The 19,831-nt window shown below is 43.4% G+C and overlaps 2 protein-coding genes across 13 annotated transcripts in view; one reads left to right on the top strand and one right to left on the bottom strand.

Annotated features, from left to right (window-relative positions):
• The window catches only part of LOC309534148 (uncharacterized protein), a 344,509-nt gene that overhangs the window by 143,951 nt on the left and 180,727 nt on the right, over nucleotides 1–19,831 (top strand). The gene's annotated exons all lie outside the window — the stretch shown is intronic.
• L3MBTL1 (L3MBTL histone methyl-lysine binding protein 1) overlaps nucleotides 1–19,831 on the bottom strand; it is a 44,631-nt gene that overhangs the window by 23,269 nt on the left and 1,531 nt on the right. For 2 of the 6 annotated variants that reach the window (XM_082225958.1, XM_082225953.1), the window contains exons 3-9: nucleotides 18,665–18,710; nucleotides 9,276–9,439; nucleotides 6,982–7,205; nucleotides 6,093–6,240; nucleotides 4,177–4,321; nucleotides 2,979–3,105; nucleotides 2,287–2,374 (exon numbers count right to left, since the gene is read on the bottom strand). In XM_082225958.1, the coding sequence (XP_082082084.1) occupies nucleotides 2,287–2,374; nucleotides 2,979–3,105; nucleotides 4,177–4,321; nucleotides 6,093–6,240; nucleotides 6,982–7,205; nucleotides 9,276–9,439; nucleotides 18,665–18,672 (904 nt within the window). In that variant the 5' untranslated portion in view covers nucleotides 18,673–18,710. Of the gene's footprint in view, nucleotides 1–2,286; nucleotides 2,375–2,978; nucleotides 3,106–4,176; nucleotides 4,322–6,092; nucleotides 6,241–6,981; nucleotides 7,206–9,275; nucleotides 9,440–17,249; nucleotides 17,301–18,664; nucleotides 18,711–19,316; nucleotides 19,462–19,831 lie in introns of those variants that run through there. The other 4 variants (XM_082225954.1, XM_082225957.1, XM_082225955.1 and 1 more) reach the window with 3 other exon arrangements.

Below are 19,831 nucleotides of genomic sequence, written 5' to 3'. Positions count from 1 at the left end.
CTCAGGTTAAGAACTTAATTTGTTCTGGAGGTCTATTCTTAACCTGAAACTGTTCTTAACCTGAGGTACCACTTTAGCTAATGGGGCCTCCCGCTGCTGCCGTGTGATTTCTGTTCTCATTCTGAAGCAAAGTTCTTAATCTGTGGTACGATTTCTGGGTTAGCGTAGTCTGTAACCTGAAGTGTCTGTAACCTGAAGCGTCTGTAACCTGAGGTACCACTGTACTGCCATTTATGACCCTCAACTAATTCCGCCTTTTGAAGACACAGTAATTGAGGGCAGGACAAGTGATGTATGTTTCCCAAAAGCATGGTGTCCTGACTTTGATTCAGCAGTTGCCCTCTTGCTGGTCACAGACACTGGGAATATAAGAAAAACAGCTGCTGGATTAGACCAAAGGCCCATCTAGTCCAACATCTTTTTCTTGCCATAGTGTGATGAGTATGGGTTGCTCGTGCGTAAGTTGCCGCCTCTCCTGGCTATGTTGCCTGGTTAAACCTTTCTGTCTGGACAGCCCTTCACTTCGTGGCTGCCTCAGTTGCTAGCAGAATCCGTCAGTGGGCGTTTCTTAAACCTTTTCCAACATAAAAGTTGTTTGACGCCAAGTCTCCTCCTACTCTCCCTGCGCGGAAGTCTTCTGCGCAGGGAGGGCGTGGGTAGCGGAGGACCCGTGCTCTCCCTGCTCGTGTCCGGTGAAGAGTCCTGGAGCCCTCTCGCCGATTCCCCCATCTGCCCCCCTTTATCCCTGGTGTTGCGCTGATTTGCTTCCCCATCGGCTGAGCTGCCTCTCTCCCTGCTGGGCCCTTCTCCAGCATCATTTGAGAGCCTTCCCTCCGCCTCTAGCTCCGATGTTAGTTCCCTGACACATAGGAAGCCCACAAGCAGGGCAGGTGAACTGTAATGTTCTCCCCCCCACCCCACGTTTACAAAGAGCTGTTATTCAGAGGCATACAAGTAACCATTGATAGCCTTAAACCTTCATGAATTTGTCTAGTCCCCTTTTAAAGCTGTCCAGCTTGGTGACCATCACTAACTACATCTTGTGGTAGCAAATTTCATAATTAGTAATCATAATCATAATTTTTTTATTTGTACCCCACCTGCCCCAGCCACTCTGGGCGGCTTCCAGCATATACAGAAACATAATAAAACATCAAACATTAACTTAGTGCATAATTTAACCATGCACTGTGTGTAATTAAAAAAAACCATTCCTTTTCTCTGCCCTGAAAATCCCAGCATCCACCTTCACTGGATGATACCAGGATTCTAGCATTAGGGGAGATTGGAGGGGGGAGACTTCTATCTAGTTTTCCTCCACATTATGCATAATGTTACTCCATCATGTGACAACTCAGTTAATGGGATGATGGCCAACCCTTTACAATCATGAGTGGATTGCATTTCTGATGCAGTATATAAGGAAAGCACTTCCTATATTGAGCTTCCCCTTTTCCCCAAGGCAGCAGACAGAGGGCAGATGGGTGGACCCCTCCTAGAACGTTTAGTTTTCATTATGTTAATTAAGACTTTGGTCCTCTCTCTACTGAAGCATCAGCAAATGCAAGCAAGCCGTATTCTCCCCACTTGCGCAATATGAAGTAAACCTCTTCCTGCCTCCCTGTGCGCTGGTCAATCAATGCAAAAGGATGACTTAGGAGACTCAGCACTAACAATGTAATTGCATTACACTGTTGCTTTATTGAAGCGATTCAATCAATTAAATAACTTTAAATGTAATAGACTTAAGTATTTCATTTTTGCTCTTTTACATTGACTTACAATAGCCTCCAACTGCATCACCACCATCTCTCCTCTGCATCCAAACTACTAATACTTTCTAGCTAAATGCCTCCTGCCTCCAGTTGTAAGCTAATGGCAGGGACTGCCATACAAAAATATTATATGAAGCAAAAAATCCAAGTTGTGTAGACAGATACATGCACTTGCTTGAATGGTTTAACAGCTAGATATAATTGTAGGAAATAACAACAACAACTACTTCTAATAATATCTATTTTATGGTTTCAGGTGTTTCTGTGTGTTTTGTAATCTCTGCAGCGTTCTGAAATGCACCACTGGATCATAAGACTCTAGAAGAACTCTTGATTGACTAGCCTAACAGGAACTTTTAAACCAAACCCACTCCATCCCAATACAGTTTAGCCTCCACCTTCCAGAGAACAGGAGTAAATAAGGAGTGCCACACTTTATTTATGCAAGGAATCATCTTAGTAAACAGAAAATCTGAATGGCTTGAGCAAGAGATCTATGCCATGAGCTTACCAGGCTGGCTTGTGTTCCATTCTTCATGCCCCATGCTGCCAGCAGGAAGTTCTCCCCCAGAGCCATTTGTCTCCTCTTGCTTCACTTCCTACATCATACAAACAAAAATCAAACCTTCCTACTCTGAATTAATTTACTGCTAAATTCAGACTTCCCTATTTATCCAAGTGAAAGGAAGTCCTAGGGTAGTTGCTGTAAGATCAGTTTCCCCATGATGAAACAATACCGAAATTCTGCATCGTTTTTATGCTACCTGTGGGCTCCTTTAGAGACCTTGTTTATTGACCATTCATCTTGATTTGCTTGCACTGAGCTTATGCAGAGCTTAAGCTATATCTGGTCTTTATTGAGCATTCCTCCTGGTTTGCTTGTGGGGCATTTATATGCCTTCTATTCAGCATTCATTCTCCCCACACTTTTCAGTGAATTTCCCCATCACTTTCCAAACTGCAAAAAACCCAGCTATTGTCAAGAGTAGATTTGCTGCACTAGGACAGGAGAGAGCTCTAATCCACTTTAACAGTACATGTACATTTGAATCCCTCACACAAGTTTTGACAGTGAAAGTATTAAAAAAAATTAATCAGTTAGAAACAAGTCGGTCAGGTCAATGAAATGAGGAATTGCATATATGAAAAGACAATGTTGCTTAGGGACTCTTGCACATATATGGAAGAGCACCCCAGCTGTACCATTTGCTCTGATTCTTCCTCTTCCTCTTCAGAGGGGCTTTGGTAATCTTTCCTCTTCCGCTTCTTCACTGGCTTGAGGATTTCAGTGGAGTTGGTGCTGCCAGCAGAATTCTCCACGATGACAGACCTACAAAGCAAAGCAAACTTTTGCAGACTCAGGACTTCTACCGCCAACCATGTTTTCCAAGCAACGGGAACTGCTTGGCCTTGAGCACTAGAACCGGCTCCTGCAACAATATTGTGACCGCTGTAGAAACTGAATGGAGGAGGCAAAGCCTCACTTTGGAGGGGATTGACTTTTTAGGGAAGCAAGACCTATTTGTTCAAGTCCCTGCTCAGCTGTGAAGCTGACAGGGAAGCCCATAGTCTGTCAGCTGATGCTCCGGCCCACCTCACTGGCCTGTTTTAAGGATAAAATGTGATACACCAGCCCTGGCCCCAACAGGCAGCCCTGTTTAGGGAAGCTTTTAATGTTTAATAGGTTATTGTATTCTAGTGTTCTGTTGGAAGCCGCCCAGAGTGGCTGGGGAAACCCAACCAAATGGGCAGGGTATAAATAAATAAATAAATAATAATAATAATAATAATAATTATTATTATTATTATTATTATTATTATTACCCCTCACATAAGTCACTCTGGACTCCCTGGAAGCATTGTGAGACACAAATGCTATAAATATTGCTCTTAAAACCCTCCTAGATGTGTCGCCTCTCTTTCATCCTACAAATCAAGTCACCAGCAGTCTGTGCTCTGCCCACCTTCTCAGATGCCGACACTTCAGCTAAAAGCCAAGGGGAAGACATCATGAGGTAACTTGTCCCATGGGGCCTTTTTCCGATGAGGGAAGTGCAGACAGTCACGGAGGTGGCAGAGTGCTGGAGAAACGTTTAATGGAAAGAAGAAACATGCACACTACCCTTGGCCCATTTGTGAGTTCAAAATCCCCCTGAATTCTTGGGACTGAGGCAATAAAAATGGATGTCTCCTCTTTTTGAGAAACTGGGGCAGGGGAGCACATTTCAGCACAGGAGCAGGTTTAATATAACCCACCCAAAGGAAAGAGAGCTTCCAGTCCTGGCAGATACACAGCAGCATTTCTTTCTCTCCATTTCTTCTCTCTCCAAATCAGAAGAATTAGGAATATGCAGAGCTGCAAAATCATGCAAGGACAGCATCCCCCCTTCTTTTTTTTTACCTTTCTTTGAACTGCCGGTGGCAGTTCTCACTGCAAAACCCTCTTCCTTCCTGGGCTGACCCTGAAACGTTTCTTCGGCCGCAGGTGCTGCAATGGCACAGGCTGTCCACGGTTGGCAGCTTGGGAGCCTCTGGGACATCCGAGTCTAGGGAAACCGAAAGGGAAGCAAAAACTCAAATGGGCCACATTGGTCACAAGCGAACTCAACAGCAGCAGGCCGGCCAGCTGGCCCAGATTCTGGCGTGGCAAAAGTGCTTGTCTGAGCACTCATGTCAGAAGCACAATGCTAAGAACCAGCTTTAGCTTGTCTGCACAGTGACACACAAGCTCAAAATTGTGCCTTGTAACAGAGCACTCAGAGACTAGATAGAAAATAAACTCAGGTAACCCAAATGACTAAGATCGCATAGATTAGTGGTTCCCAAACTTTTTCACCCCCACATGGACCACCTGAACATTGCTAGGGGTGAACAACTGAATGATTTTTCCACCTCTTGCAGCTACTGTAATGTACCGTGCTACAAGTATTATTTATATTTATATTTTTATTGCTTGTGTTATTTCTTATGAATTGGATTTGTACTGTATTGGAGTCACAGGGCAGTCAGTCCAAAATGGGCATTTTTTCACATTGCCCCTGCCTTTCCCTCTGCCATGCGTGATCTGCCACATTTTATTTCAGACATCATGTGAAGGCATATATATTTGTCCAGGTTTTCCCCAACCCATAAGATTGGATCCTTTCACCTCAGTTTTTATGTTGCTGGCTTAGTGTTTGTGCCCTGCTGAGAGATTTTAACCATTAAGCGATTTAGAAATGTTTTAAAATAAATAAATCAATGATCTTTCATACACACAATGCTGATTGTGGGATTTGACACAGACACCCACTGTTCTCGAACAAAAGTTAGACCAAATTCACACCATACCTTTAAAGCACTTTAAACCATTATAAAGGTAAAGGTAAAGGTAAAGGTAAAGGTACCCCTGCCCATACGGGCCAGTCTTGACAGACTCTAGGGTTGTGCGCTCATCTCACTCTAGAGGCCGGGAGCCAGCGCTCCACAGACACTTCTGGGTCACGTGGCCAGCATGACGACGCTGCTCTGGCGAGCCACCACCAGCACAGCACATGGAAACGCCATTTACCTTCCCGCTATAAAGCGGTACCTATTTATCTACTTGCACTTAAGGGTGCTTTCGAACTGCTAGGTGGGCAATAGCTGGGACCGAACGACGGGAGCTCACCCCGCCGCGGGGATTTGAACCGCCGACCATGCGATCGGCAAGTCCTAGGCACTGAGGTTTTACCCACAGCGCCACCCGTGACCCTTAAACCATTATGGCTTACCCCAAAGAATTCTGGGAGCCGTAGTTTGCTTGCTAAGAGTTATTGAAAGACCCCCTGTTCCCCTTACAGAACTACAACACACAGAGTAGTATAACAGTGAATCTCTCTTCACAAGGAACTTTTGGAAAAGTAACTTTGTGAAGGGAATAGGGGTCTGCTAACAACCATAGCTGTCAACTTTTCCTTTTTCTTGTGAGGAATCCTATTCAGAATAAGGGAATTTCTCTTTAAAAAAGGGAAAAGTTGACAGCTATACTACCAACTCCCTGCATCCTTAACAAATGACGTTTCCCAGGATTCCTTGGAGGAAGACACGCTGGTTTAAAGTGGTATCATAGTGCTTTAAATGCGTGCTGTGAACGCGGCCATCCAACAGAAAAAAAACATCTGAGGAACCTGTAATTATACATTTAAATCACACATTTCTCCACATGTGTGAAGCCAGAGAAACATTAGGAGGTAGCAATATCACCCCAGCATTCTCATTATCACCATGGCCCAGCAGGGCTTCTACAAGCGAAATTCCATGCAGAGTTTTGAACCCTTGCTGAGGAGCAATCCTCACCTTGAGTCACGGTGGGATTATCCTTGCTGAGAGGCGCTGCTGCCTCATCCTCTCCATCTCTTTCTGAGTGGCACTCCTTTAGGGGCTCTGTTGGCAAAAGCTTGTCCGCACTGACCACTTTCAGCGTCCCATATTCATTTATCCGAAACTACATCAATAAGAGAGGGAAGGTAACAAGTTACGGGAGGGGGGAAAACAAGAGAAATCTAGGCGCAATGGCTGTATTGCGCTGGAATGAAATCAAGGCGGTATCATCAATACACCTGTATCCTGCCTTTGCCCCATGGAGATTAGGGGAAATGAACATGGGACCACTCTGTTTCGTCCTCACAACAATCCTGTAGGGTAGGGTAGATTGGAAAAATAGCTCAAGAGCAAGCAGTGAGTTTCGTGCTGTCGCTGAAGATTCCAAAGGGGAAGTTTAAAGAGCCACAATCCAGGGGAAAAAAGCTCAGAATGCAAGGACCCAGCCTTCCACTATGCATAACCCTTTGTGTAATGTTAAGAAGCCTCTGGTGCTACCATTACTGCTTTTAGTGTTGCAACTCCATCCCTCTGGAATCAGTTACCAACTAAAATTAGACAAGCACCCAGTGCCTTACTATTTCAGCCTTTGTTGAAGATATTTTTGTTCAAGAAGGCATTCCTGGAAGTGTGACCCAGTCATTTTATAGAATAATAGATTGTACAATACTTTTATTGTTTTTAAAGAGTTTGTAATGTCTTTTCTTATTTTTTCCCCCTTTATTTTATTGTACACTGTTTGAGCAACGTTTGCTTCTAAAGCGATTGATGAATTTGAAACGAAGCAATAAATAAACCCATTGCTCCCTTAGAATGCTGAGGAGAAAGGGATTTAGGAACAGCAAAGAGACTTTCTTCCGCTTACCCTCAGGTTGCTTCCAGGGAGAGTGGCCACTCCATCCTTCCATTCCAGAACCCGGATGGTGTTGCAGGTCTGAACTCCGCTGATCTGGGGGATGACTGTCGCTGTGATCGGCTCGCTTCCCATGCCCTCTCTTTGCCTCTCGGACCCCACGCTTTTCTGGGGTTCCCGAGGGAATCGCTGAATTTCTAAGGTGCTTGTTGGAAGGTTTACAGTGGTTGTGTTTGCTTGTGAAGAGGGGAAGGAAAGCAGTGTGTCACCACCATCTCCTGGCGCATGCACGTGCAAAACATCTCCCACAGCAGAGACAGTCAGAAGATTTTGACACAAAGGAGGGACACAGCATTACAGTCTGGGCAGAGTAGAGGGCTGGAAGAGAACATGGGTAGGGAGGATATGCCCAAATCCTTTACTATAAGGCAGAGGTGGGTGGGGGACCTGTGGCCCTCCAGATGTTGCTGGAGTCCAACTCCAGTAAGCTGGGTCAGGGATGAAGGGAGTTGTAGTCCAGCAGCAACATCTGGGGGGGCTACAGAGTTCTCATCCCTGCTATATGTGTAGGTGATGTAAAACTAATGACTTCCAGAGGGATAGCTCAGTTGGTAGAGAATCAGACTCTTAATCTCAGGGGCATGGGTTTGAGCTCCACATCGAGCAAAAGACTCCAGCATTGCAAGAGGCTGGATTAGATTGCCCTTGGAGTCCCTTCCAACTGTACCATCCTATGAGTCTATGTAGCCTGCCAAGGCTTCCCACCTACTTTGCATAGTCCCCCGTTACCATTATTTGGTGAGAACAGCTTTAGGTCCCGGCAAAACAAAGACAAACTTGATGGTTAAGCCTACAAGCTTAAATTGCTCTCCTTAGTCTCAACATGTTACAGTCTAGATGCATGAAGGAAAAGTTGCTTCTTCCTTTCCTACCCCAAGAACGCCGTGATCAATAGATGCAGAGCAAATTCAAGTCCTAAAGGCACATGTCTACTGCAAGTTAGATCATTACATCTTGGTTCTCGTTGCTTTTCTTACAACACTGATCTACACCATTAGGTGTTTCTACAACTTTATCTGCTCTCTATTACCTGATCCGAGTTTTAAATGAATGGGCTGTATCCACAGTAGCACCGAGTAATTCTACTTGTCAGTGCAAGGATTTCTGCTTGCATAATGAGACTTGCCCCTGCTCCCACCCTCTATTTGTTCTGGGGGTTTCCCCAACCCTCCAGAGATTTGATGGTGTGGGGTGTGTATGGCTGGAGGAGAGAGAGGGGGAAATCATGTTGCACAAATGGAAATCCATGCATACAGTGGCACCTTGGTTCTCAAACTTAATCCATTCCAGAAGTCCGTTCCAAAACCAAAGTGTCCCAAAACCAAGGTGAGCTTTCCCATAGAAAGTAATGCAAAATGAATTAATCCGTTCCAGACTTTTAAAAACAACCCCTAAAACAGCAATTTAACATGAATTTTACTATCTATAGAGACCACTATCCATAAAATGAAAGCAATAATCACTGTACTGTACTAGAAAATAAATAAGACAGTATTGTAGATCATAAAAATCAAAATTATTATTTTTTCTTACCTGAACTGATGATAGTCACTGTTTGGATGGGGTATTATCCATTTCCGCAGTCACACAATCAATCAATCAATCAATCAATCAATCAATGAGTAGCTGTACTGGGTTCCACACAATCACAAAAACAAATTAACCGGAAAAGCCTCAAAAAGAAAAACGCAAAACAAATAGCAAAAACAAAAGCGCCAAACTTAATCCATTCCAGAAGTCCATTTGACTTCCGAAATGTTCGAAAACCAAGGTGCAGCTTCTGATTGGTGCAGGGTCCCTGGAAACAATAGCAGACCGCTGCATCAGACGTTTGGCTTCCAAAAACATTTGAAAACCGGAACACTTACTTCTGGGTTTTAAGCATTTGAGAACCAAGGGGTTTGAGAACTAAGGTACCACTGTAGATGGGATGTGTTAGCTGGACGCCACCCTCTACTTTGCTCACAAGCTTCAGAGGTATGCCTGGCAGGGGTCTGTGGGTGAGGGTGGGTCCTCGTTCACCACACTGCACACAGGCCAGCTTTGAATAACGTGCCCTGAAAATACATTCAACTGCAAACTGAACGACCAAACACACAGAACCCAGTGGACAGAGCAGGTGGGTATTAGCTTTGCCTTTTGGGCCATAAACATAAGTTGTTGCCTTTTGGACCAGAAAGAATGGAAGCAATGGCAGCAGGAGACTCTGAAAAGACAGCGAGATGCTTCAAGTTCCAAGGACCTACCTGGTATGATGAAGGCGGTTGCTGGTAGGTGGGCATTTTGCACAGTATTCTCATTGGCAACCAAATGGACACTGACTTCCCCTGTCGCGTTGCCTTTTGTGCTTCTTATCACTTCCATCTCTGCTCGTCCATCCATCACCTTGCCTAAGCCACACAGAACAGAACTGGAACACAACCAGGAAGAAGAGATCCCATTTAGCATTTGGGAGGAAGTGTACGTGAATCGCAGGCAACTTAAGATGCATCACCATTATTTTTCTTTAGAGGGACAGATATAGACAGCAGAGTCCCCTCTCATGCGAGATTTTGCATGCACATCACTCATTTGTTTTTGCACACAGGGATGGAATATTGGATGATCAAATTAACTATCCATAATGGTTCATCAATGTCTGTTTTTAACGTTTTTATGGTTTTATTCTTGTAAACTGCTTTTTTGCTTTTTATGATATAGCAATATATCATATCCGCGGGAGGGGGGTGTAGATGAATTTTATTTATTTAGTAATTGATCTTGAGGAGTTTATGGTTGCTGGAAAACTCTGCTGTATTATTTGGTAATGGTTGATTCTAAACCTAAGTTGTGAGCTGCCTTGAAAGTTTTCAAATGTGGGATAAACATGTTAATATAAAACATACTGAAAGAGGAAAATACTCAAACACGAACTGTCCCAGGCTTCAGTAGCACAAGGGAGCGCTGTCATAATTATAACGTTTTTAAAGTCACAAATGGCATGCCTTTGGTATGAAGAGGATTGTGTCACTCATCAATGCTGGCATCATAGCAGTGTCCATTAAGTGCTTGTTCACGCAATCATATTTCACACAACACTGTCACAACCAAAACAACTGAATTTCCCCTGGTATGAGTGTGGAAAGCTGAGGAATCTCTGCAAGAGAAATGTAGTGTGAAGCTCTGCATCCCCTGCAAAAAAAGGGGGAACAACACTGCATTTAGCATTGCTCTGGAAAGCCTCAAAATCCCTTTGGAAGCTTGGAGTCAAAAGCACAGCTGATCCTCATTGTTCTTATGGCCACTGGAGGGCAACAGAAGAATGCAAATAGATGGTTATCAACTCTGTGGAGTTAAGAGTGCACATGTGTCATCAGTATGTTCTGATGAACATCCGAGTAGAACAGAAAAGAATACCAGAAACTGGGGTGAGAGGGATGTTGTTGGGGATACTGGACCAAAGTAGCATAGGGCAGTCTGGCCTGGTTATAACTTATCTTATGAAACATTTTTAAGAGTGAATTTGTCTGCATCTTTGCTCACATGTCACTGATACTTGAAATTGAGCATGAGGTTTTCCTTTCCACATGAATGGTGGGTTGTGTCCAATTTGAGAAAATTTCCATGGCTGGAGTCACCCCCCCTCATGTTCCTCCAGCAAGTAAATGTTGGCATTATGAGCCTGTACATAATGTTTCATTTGTTTGTTTTTTTAATTTAATGTCTGGTATTCCATAATTCTTTAGGGATGCGGTGGCGCTGTGGGTTAAACCACAGAGCCTAGGACTTGCCGATCAGAAGGTCGGTGGTTTGAATCCCCGCAACGGGGTGAGCTCCCGTTGCTCAGTCCCTGCTCCTGCTAGCCTAGCAGTTCGAAAGCACGTCAAAGTGCAAGTAGATAAATAGGTACCACTCTGGCAGGAAGGTAAACGGCGCTTCCGTGCGCTGCTCTGGTTCACCAGAAGCGGCTTAGTCATGCTGGCCACATGACCAGCCGGCTCCCTCGGCCAATAAAGCAAGATGAGCGCCACAACCCCAGAGTCGACCATGACTGGACCTAATGGTCAGGGTCCCTTTGCCTTATTCCATAATTCTAATCTTATGGGAGTACAGGAGATCAGAAGAGAAATCTTTGGGTCTGCCTGCGGTAGGGTGAACCTGGTTCTTGTGATAAAATTTTGTCTGCAGCTAATGGTTGCTGTTATAGGATGTACTTTTGACTCAGTACCATTTTCTCTACCTGCCATGCTTCTCTTCTGAACTGAGTTTGCAAACTGACAGCTCTCACTGTATCAAATTTTAACGACACCCCTTTACAGAAGCTGGCAGGAATTCCACTGAACAGGAATGACCCGGAGCCTACTCAGAGGGCTTGGTACTCCTGAGAAACAGACGTTTCGTCTCAAGGTCTCAAACCAATTGCTTCTGGTAAAACAAAACAAAACTCACAACTCCTGAAATCTCTCCACAAATTTCTTTGCAGCTAGCCTAATAAAAGCAGCTGTTTTCATATAAACAAGCTTGCGCTATGTTTAAAACCCATCTGTCAGCAGCACACAGAGCGTCAGTCTTCAAACCTTGTTCCTGCATCAAAATGCTTTGAAATCCACATACCAGCATTTGTCAGAAAGGCCTGAGAGACACCTCCAACAGCCACAGGTCTGGCTAGCCCCAAATATTATCTATTCAGACAGTCACAATGGGAGGCTACTTGGGGGGTGGGGTGGGGAGACTTAAGTTCAATTTAACAAGGAGTTAGGTCTGTCACATCCCCACAAACCCTTTCTGCTATATCTTTACGTCTTCCAAGGCTGAAAGAAATCAATTCAGTATTTCTTTCCCTATGGAGAGGATGCAGAGATCAGAGCTCCTTTTCCTTCACCACATGTTATATGTGTTTGCCGATTCTGGATTACACTTCACGTGCCAGATAAAGAGAACTGTGATCCACAATACACCTGCTCATCTCTGAGGGGCCACAAGATGACTCTTTGTTGGTTTTGCTACAATGGACCAACATGGCTACCCTTCTGGAAATTAGCTCCTAATAATACAGTGAGAACTGCCTTGATGAAGAAGAGCAAGGTCCCATATATACCAGCATTATTGTGCCTCCAGCAGCCAGTCAGATGCATTGCAGGACAATGATGGGCTAGCCTATCCCTTATTGTTTGTCCCTGCTATTGCACAGCACCATTCTATTTTGTGGTGCCGTTCTCAAGACACCAGATATAAAAGAAGCACACAGGCAATCATCACAGCCTTTCAGAAGAGAACGGAATAGTTATTCAGTTGCCCCAGTTACAGAAGACAATACTTAAAAAAACAACAACACCTATCTGATACAGTAGTTCAATTGTTGCTAAAATTGTGCAAGCACCAAGTTAGTAATTGTAGCATTTATATGCCAATCCCTGTGTAATAGATTTGGTAGCTTGCTACTTGGAGGATACGTTAGCTACTCTAAGAATAAACACGTTTGTGTTTGCGTTTTCTTTTACTTATTCATCAGGGGAGATGCATAGTGATGGAAGGGGGAATGAGTGTAAAGAACTTTTTTGGGGGGGAGCAAAATGTGTGTGAGGTGTGGCAGAGCACTGTCATGCTGGGAAGGCTGGTGTCTGCCATTTTTAAGACTTATATCAGCCTTGTAAATAAGCCCACAAGAGTTACTAGCCTGAAAAACGGTTTACCAGCCTACTGGGAAGTAGAAGAGAGAGTCCATCCCTCTTGCAGCTGCCCACTGCATTTCTACACTGGGCACAGAGGAGAAACTAAAGAAGTTGTGTTAAACTAGATGACATGAAACGGGGGGTCACATTACTGACTTATTTATTTACATATATTTAGCAATATTTATATATAATCGAATTGGTTTACATGACATAGTATGTAATGTTCATTCAAAAATGGTAAAAAAGCACACCTTTAAAACAGTCAACATAATAGCATTATCAAACTATAGATAAAATCAACAACTTTAAAAACCAATGCACATCACAAAATTTAAAATCTGAGCAGGCTTCCCTAAACAAACAAAAAACATGTTTGTCAGGCATCAAAAATAGTACAACAAAGGGATCTCCCTTGCAGGCTGTTCCACAGAGTGGCTGCTGACTTGAAATGTATTGGGCCAAATAATTGACTTTCAGTGCGGCTTTGAGGTCTTGCTACCTTTGTCTTCTTCCTAGAGTTGGCCTAATCTGCACACAGCTCATGTTGCAACCTCAAACATGCTAGCTGAGAAATAAATTTGAACGGAATCACCAGGGCTCACTTTCTAGTGAGGACCAGGTTGTCAGTTTTGCTCCATGTCCAATTGTTTCTCTTCGCCAGAGGCTCAGATCTCTGTGGTTTCAGTGACTGGGAGGAGGAAATGTTACACTTTTGGTTCTAAAGATGCTCTATACATATCCCAAATTGCAGAACTCTCAGATCTAGATTATTTAGTTTTGCTTCTGACAGGAAATAAGCCTGTCTCCTGCTTCTGCTTTTTCTTCTTCAAAAAACGGAGCTGAACGCCATCCCTCCTCTGGCAAATCATTTGTTGTAATCAGTGCTTTTCTTCTCGAAAAAAGGTGCTGGGACTGTGTACCTTTCAGTAGCCCCAGGAAAAAAAACAGTGATTGTAACACAAGGTACAAAGAAAGAAAAGTTGCCTTACACTCCACACGTACTGAGCTAGGCATTATGAGCATCGCCATTCTGCCATGGGGCACAGCACACAAAACACTTCATTACCTTGGCGCAAACTGCCGTGTGCACCAAGCATGGAATATACTCTGACCATGGAGCCTACACAAACGCTTGGACATTATACACAAACATGCACACACAATGCAGCAATTCTGCATCTACCCAACCGAAAAAAGGGCAAAAGAAGCTGCAGGTTTGCATAAAATGTGCGTAATGATTTACTCTAATTTGAGTTGAAATTGTAGCAAGGAGGTCTGTGAGTGGTGACCTGCTAAGTCTCCTGCCTGTGTGCTAAGTGCTGGTGAGCAGCTTCAGAGGAAGCAAAGCAGTTTTTCAGCTGATATAAGAACTAACAAATGAAAAGGGGGGGGGGTTCATTCAATGGGGTTGGAAAGAGCTAAAACCCTAGGAAGAAAAAAAAACATTTCCTGCATTTCCCCTCCCTTCTGGACTTTTGCACCTGAACTTCCCAGTTGTTTTGCCTTCAGCTTCCTGAGATCCCACACATTTGTCTAACCCTTTTAAGATCCTAAGAAAGCCCTTCTGAGTCAAGGCAGTGACCCATCCAGTCTACGTAGCATCCTGTTCTCACAGTGACGAGCAGACATGCCCCTATGGGAAGCCAGACGCAGGACCTGAATGCAACTGTATTCTCTCCAGCTGTGATTCCCAGCAATACAGAGACATACAGCCTCCAACAGGGAGGCAAAACAGAACCATGCTGGCTAGTGCCATTGAGAGCCTTGTCTTCCATAAATATTTTCAAAATTTGGAAGAACTGATGTGTGGAGCAAGGGAGATGGGGGGTGGTGATGGCAGCTCCTGCCTCCAATTTAAATCCATTCAAATCTAATGAAAAGACCCTTCATGTGTGCCACTGTATGTCTGAAGTGTTCTTTCCCATGGCACAAGTATAAATTGTGGGTGGGTCCTGCAGCCACAAACACAATCCCAGTCCACAAACACATTTGCATGTTACACGCTCAGTTTCTCAGCATCGGATGCACAGAAGAAGCTTTCGCAGGAGGCTGAGCTCAGCTGTGGAAGCCTGCAATGGTTTTTTTCGAGGGTTTTAGAAAAATCCACACACTCCGATTCAGGTTGTACATGCACCACACAATGCGTTCACAGTAAAGCAATCTCCTGTCATGTGGAATTTAGCAATCCTTCAAAGCACTGTTCAGATATAACTACAGTGGCCGGTAATAAGGAGACCTCAAGAGACCCAGACTACTTGGTTGTTGAAAAAGTGAGTATTCACATTATCTGAAATGGAATTAACAGAACTCACTGTCAAGGCTGCAACACTTCCGATGAAAGATGGAGGTCTCAAACTGCCTATTCTTATTTACAAAAGAGTGTGTGCCTGCTTTTTCCTTTCTTCCTTTCAGAGATATAATCTGAAACGACACTTCTCTCCTTTTTCATATCTATTGTTTCCAATGGCCTGCATATATCCTTTCTCCCAATACCAAATCCTGATGTCTCCTATCCATATCCATCCTGCTTTATTTCCAAAACAAGAGGTTCCTCAGTTCTCTTCTGATCATGGAAGCCCTCGTAGTAGTTCCAAATGTGTTGTTCTTTCTGATCAGTAGTAAGGCACAGGTATGCTACTCTGCACATGCTCAAACACTTTTTCATCTTGATTATCCCACTCCTCTCCCAGTATCCCAGTATACACAGGCAGGGGCAGCTCTAGGTTTGTAGGGTCCCTGGACAACTTCACTCTTCTGGATCCCTCACATATCTCTGGCAGGTTCAGGGGGACAGCAGCACTCCAACCAGTATGGGCACTTGGACCTAGCCACCACTTCCCCACAATTCCTAAAAGGAACATCGGGACATTGCTGGAAATTAAAATGGAGGGTAGTTGGCTCTAGCAGCCAGGGGCTTCTTGGAGTGCAAGGCAAGGAGCAATTTAAGAATGCAGGAATGAATGAATGAATGAGGGGCAGATACAGGGAGCAGGGGGTCCTGCTGAGGTGCTGGGGCCCTGACAACTGTCAAACAATGTCAGGTGCTGACATCAGCTCTGTACAAAGAATTTCCTAATGGTCTCTCATCCAGTCACTTTACAAAACCAGAACTGCAGCACAGTGGCATTGCATGCCTGTTTCAGACCACTCCTGGGAATGATAAAAAGGAAAAGGGACCCCTGACCATTAGGTCCAGTCGTGACCGACTCTGGGGTTGCGGCGCTCATCTCGCTTTATTGGCCGAGGGAGCTGGTGTACAGCTTCAGGGTCATGTAGCCAGCATGACGAAGCCGCTTCTGGCGAACCAGAGCAGTGTACGGAAACGTGTTTACCTTCCCTCCGGAGTGGTACCTATTTATCTACTTGCACTTTGACGTGCTTTTCTTTTCTTGTTTTTGTTTTGTTGTTGTCATATGTTTCAGGGACCACCACAAGCTGTAGCGGTGGTGTTTTGTTTTTTTTTTTTGCAAAAAAATTATTAGTTTTTACAATATCAATGACAAACAAAAACATAAAACAAACTAAACATAACAGACATAAATCATAACCTTATTGAAAATAACAGTTATTTACTTTGTAAAACGACTTCCTCGTTTCCCCTTAGTTGAATTTCACTTTAAGTAAAAACTGATTGATAATGGGCCAAAATGAAAAAATTCAAGGTTAGACCGTTAAGATAAACTATAGAACAAAAATTGAGAAAGATGGAAAGAATTTGCTGAAATAGTTAATTGAACTAGAATACAAAAAAGGGAGGTGTGAGGAGGCCGATGAAACAAGTAAATGAAAGGTTGGAACATTGGATGTGTGTTTTAGTGTTTTTGTTCCTTTTTGCTGTTTTGTTGTATTTTTTATGTTTTTCTTTTTATGTATTGTAAGGTATGTCCTGTTAAATTTTTTACTGTTTTTCTTTTTTCTATTTCTATTTCTATTTTTTGCAATTTTTAAACTTCTAATAAATATCATTTTTTTAAAAAAAGCATTGGTGAGCTTACTGAAATGATGAAATATATTTACGAAGTTGTCACGACTCAGCCCGTTATCTATGATACAAGCATGTGATGGAAAAACAACACTACTAACCCACCACTGGACGCCGTGCTATTTTCCAATCTTCACTGCCCCTGTACAACCTGTGACCCATCAAAACAAAGGCAGCCTTCACAACAACAACAACACACCATGTACAAAGGCTGGTTTGTCAATAGCACAATAAATCAAATGGTTTATGTTTGGTGCTTCCCACCCCCACCCCGCACTTTCTCCTGCAAAAGCCAGGGGGTGAGCACATGGACATCTCAGAGGCCTCAATACAAGCTGCTCAGTTATGTTCATTTTGATGAGTCGCAGGCCTGTTAAAGGGCAAAGGCTTCTTTTTTCCTTCCTTCACCCACTCTTGTTCCCAAACAGCATAAACACACAAGACAATACATTACTGGAAAACGAACTAAAAGCAAAAATAAAAAATCATAGGGAAAAGATCTGACAGGGTGGAACTGTCAAGCTACCACCACTGGTTTTGTCAGAGAAAGTGGGAAAATGAGAAAAATGAATCCTTTCCCCCACCTGCAAGGATGGAGCAGGTGGCATCCTCCAGATGTTGCTGGAATACAACTCCCATCATCCCTAAAAACTGGCTGAGGCCCTACTGAAATGGAGTCGAAGTATGTGTTAAGTGGTATAAATGCATATTCATCTCCTGATTACCCCAGCTCCAGTTCCCTCATCTTCTGTTGTCTCCCCTGAGACAATTTTTAGATTGTAAACTCCAAAGGGCAAAGCCCTGTCCTTTTCTACTTTGCATCATGCTAAGTACAGTATATTGATGGCACAATGTCAGAAGAAAGAAAGAAAGAAAGAAAGAAAGAAAGAAAGAAAGAACTCTGTAAGCATAAAGTTGCATACAAAGTTAGAACTGGAACTGCTGTGATAGATTAAAATGGAAAGTGGTTCCCAGATCTAAAATAGGGCGAGGGAAAACCCACTATTTTACTCCACATTTCTACCGGCAGTCTGTAAAACATGGACAAGGTTTTAGGTTATCAATTTCATACCCAGGTTCTGGGCCATAAGCCTCTGTACAATGGAATTCTGTTTATATTGCACTACATAGTAATCCACCCTGAGTGGTGGGCTATGATGGGCTATAAACTGAGATATACAACCAGCAATTTAAAAGGAATTCAAACAATAGGAATCAGTAAGCGTAGCTCAGTCTTCAGACATCACTGACATAAGCCAAGGAAAGGAGATGGAGCACTGAAATCTCCCTTTACGAACATTGCAAAAGTTGAGGGGGAATAATACATCCTTGCATGTTTATTCAATGAGCAGCAACTCTGAACATTACCAGCCGCATAGATACACATCAAAGCTCTCCACGTGGGGGGAAAGCAAACAAAAACAAATCCAGACACCTCAAGAATACGTAGCACTTGGAAACAGTTGTGCAATGCCCATTAATACTTGATTTTCCAAAGACACACCCCACGTTCGAGAATTAGTAGTAAAATAAAAATCCAATAAACGGCAAGAAGGGCATTTACGCCATTTCCCAAGACTGCCTGTAGTGTGTTGTGGGCACATAAAATGCCATTAAATGTCATTGCAATAAAATGGTCCAATCAGGCACTTTATCCACTTGTGATTGATGATGGTTTTATTATATAATTTGAAAACACAATTCCCAGCTATTAAACAATCATCACGGCCATTTCCATTTCTAGCTCTCTCCTTAACCGAGGACTCATAAGGAAACAGAAGAGAAAATACCACAATTTTGGAGCGAAAGCGGGAAAATCTTGTTATTTCTAGGTAATGGTCTTTTGTAATACCTAAACTGTGGCAGATCATGTGTTGCATAAGCCATAAACTGACTGCTACAAATGCCTGGCTCTTTATCACATCTATGACATTGCCATCAGAATTATTTTCAATGTTAAGCATTTTGAGTAAGTTTCAATAACAGGTGCTAATCTTACCTTATCATCTAGCTGCTCAATTCTACAGCCACTGTGGCTGTGATCTCTATTAATAATATAAAGTTCTAACATTAAGGATTAGCAATTAGCACTACACTATCATTAGTAGCATTCTGGAAGCGTGTGTGGTTAATTAAAAGGAAGCCTCGTCCAAGACCATTCAAACAAGCAACCGAAATCACCGATTCTACACAAAAGCATGCTTCTCCCCTCGACTTTCGCAAACAGCAAGATGATCACACCTCATTGCTATTTAACAAGCAGTTCATAAAAATGTTTCCAGTGTGATGTACTTCACACAAAACCCCAAAACACTTCCTTCAAGATCAAACCACTGGAGAGGAAAACATTGGAGAAGGGGGCAGAATAGGGGTGGGAGAAAGGGACGCAGAAATTTCTGGGACCGTTTATTATTGTTAAGAGATGGATGCTGGAGTCAGGTGTGTTGAAACCCACAGGTTTAAACTGGCAGGACAAAATGGGCCCATGTGCTGGAGGGAATATGGTAATAGCCCATGCACACTTCCAGAATTAAAACCACAAATGAAACACAGACAAAAAACCAAAAAAACTTGGGCCAATACTTCCAAGGCAGCTCAGACCTCAAGGTAGATGCTATTGGTACTGCCTGTGCGCTCCCATAATAAAGTACCTGGGTTGCAGAAATTGTTCTCAGCAAATATTCACTTTCATGCATCAGAATCCCAATCTTCCAAGAGGTGAAAGGGAGGCTCCCCCCACCTTAAAATGAAAAGAAGAAAGACCTCGCTGCACACACAGGCAAAGCATGAGTTGTGTCCCTCTCTCTGGTCTCCAGCAAAGGGCGGCTACTACAAACCCGTCAAAGTCTTTACTTTTAAAAAAACATCAAAATGGCGGAATTCTCCCTCTTTTTATTCTGTTGCACAGGCAGAGATCCCCTTTATTGGAAAGAGAGGCAAGGCATGGAATTACTCGAAGGAGAAAGTTTGTGAAAACGACCCCTTTTCTCTCCCTCCCTTACAAAATCAGTGCCCACATCTCATCTCCCCTCCCCTCGTCCCCCCCTTTCTGCATAGCTTCATCCCAACTCTTTTATGTCGTATTTATGGGAGAGGGGCTTCAAATTATCATTCCCCGCGTGTAAAACATGGAAACTGCAATATGGAAAAAGCGCCCCAGAATTTT

The sequence above is a fragment of the Podarcis vaucheri genome (assembly GCF_965113315.1).
Source record: "Podarcis vaucheri genome assembly, chromosome: 6".
In the NCBI taxonomy this organism is placed as follows: Eukaryota; Metazoa; Chordata; class Lepidosauria; order Squamata; family Lacertidae; genus Podarcis; species Podarcis vaucheri.
The sequence above is the reverse complement of the archived record's forward strand: the minus strand, read 5'-3'. Positions and strand labels throughout refer to the sequence as shown.